The 1,558-nt window shown below is 64.4% G+C and overlaps 1 protein-coding gene across 6 annotated transcripts in view; it reads left to right on the forward strand.

The window, feature by feature from the left end:
* JAKMIP3 (Janus kinase and microtubule interacting protein 3) overlaps window positions 1-467 on the forward strand; it is a 48,435-nt gene extending 47,968 nt beyond the window's left edge. For 4 of the 6 annotated variants that reach the window (XM_023729903.1, XM_004374939.1, XM_023729905.1 and 1 more), the window contains one exon: window positions 396-467. In XM_023729903.1, the coding sequence (XP_023585671.1) occupies window positions 396-446 (51 nt within the window). In that variant the 3' untranslated portion in view covers window positions 447-467. The remainder of the gene's footprint in view (window positions 1-395) is intronic. The other 2 variants (XM_004374941.1, XM_004374940.1) reach the window with 1 other exon arrangement.
* Window positions 468-1,558: the final 1,091 nt, after the last annotated feature.

The following is a 1,558-nucleotide window of genomic DNA, read 5'->3' on the forward strand; positions in this document are numbered from 1 at the left end:
GACTGAGAAGGGTGTCCTCCGGGGAATGCCCGGGTGCCTGTCTCTCCACGAGCCCCTGACTGTCAGCCAGCTTTCTGCCTGAGCCCCAGAGACAGAGGCGTCTCACTGTGCTGGGGACGGGGCTCATGGCCCCCTGCTCACTCCCAGACTTGACTCCCCAAGACCCCTTCTGAGCAGACAGCTCAGGCCTTAGCCCCCGGACGCACCACAGCATGCTTCTCCTCCCTGGCCCACCTCCCGGCCTCCCCCAGGCCAACTCCCCCGCCAACAACCCCCAGGAGCCCCCACCAGCCGCTTCGCCCACTTCTGTGTGTGCACCGTGTGGTGTTTCTCACCAAAACCGCTCCAACTCTCTCTCTCTCTCCTTCCGTGTCCCCCTGCCCTCTCCCTTCCAGTTTCTGTTTTTGTTTCTGTTTTTCTCCCTGGCTTTCATTCTCTGGTCGTAGCTCGTCCTGGCCCTTGATGTGGTGAGTATCTCAGGGACTGATCTTCCCGGCCCGGCCAGCCCGGTCCTCGAGACCACCTCGGCCTCGCCCGGGCCCAGGGGCAGCCTCTGGTCCCATAGCAGAGGGCGTCAGGGGGGTGGCGCTGGCTCCCCAGGGCGCCGCAGGGTGGTCCGAGACCTTGGCACCCCTCAGAACGTGCAGCCCTGCCCTGGGTCGGGGTCCACAGTGGGCCTGCCCTAACTAGATGCAAGGACCTGATTTCCTGGGGACGGGAAGCAGAGGCCCCCATGACGACCTGCCCCGTAAGAAAGGACGCTTGCACACAGCGCTTTCCCTGTGTGTTCCTCTTGACACGTGTCCCGAGGCGCCTGGCGGGAAGCAGTTCTGGCAGCGGGTGGCCGGAGTCCCTTTGGTAGGCATCGAGCACAGACTGGGTTACATGGCATTTGGTCGGCCAGAGATGGCTGGGCTGGCTGGGGCCGGGCTGGCTGGGGCCGGGCTGGCTCACACCGATACGCGGTGGGATTGATGTGCAAGGCTGATCCTGGCCGCCATCCAAGCAGAATGAGATTCCATCTCCGTCTGCAGGCGGCCCTGCGGGGGTGGGCACTGAGCTTCACAAGGGGCCCTTTCCTCCCCAGGGCCATGATCATCCCCCTCCCCTGACCCCAACCGGGCCTTCTGCGCCCGAAGCCTTGCCTGACCTCACTCTGCCCCTCACCCCACCCCGTGACCACTCCCCTGACCTCACTCTGCCTCATCATTTCAACGCCCAGGGAGCTCAGATGCCTCTGAACCGGCCGACCAGGGAGCAGTGGTGGCCCAGGTGGAAAAGCAGGGCGTGGCGTTTTGTCCCTGAAGGCCGGAGAGGACCTGACTGATTTGGACCCCCTCCTGCTGAGGAGGAAGGTAAAGGGGCCTACGCCATGGTGGAACTTTCTGGAGCACCTGAGTGGGCCGTCGGCGGTCCGCGTCTGACAAGCCAGAGTTAGAGCTTCCCTTGAGAGCCGAGGACCAGCTCTGCCAGCAGGCGTCCTGGAAGCAGCCCCGGCCTTCCCAAGAGGAGCACCCTCCCTGCTGTGCGGGGGCCAAGCCGCTTCTATAAGGAGCTC

This window comes from Trichechus manatus, unplaced genomic scaffold (assembly GCF_000243295.1).
Source record: "Trichechus manatus latirostris isolate Lorelei unplaced genomic scaffold, TriManLat1.0 scaffold00031, whole genome shotgun sequence".
NCBI lineage: Eukaryota > Metazoa > Chordata > Mammalia > Sirenia > Trichechidae > Trichechus > Trichechus manatus.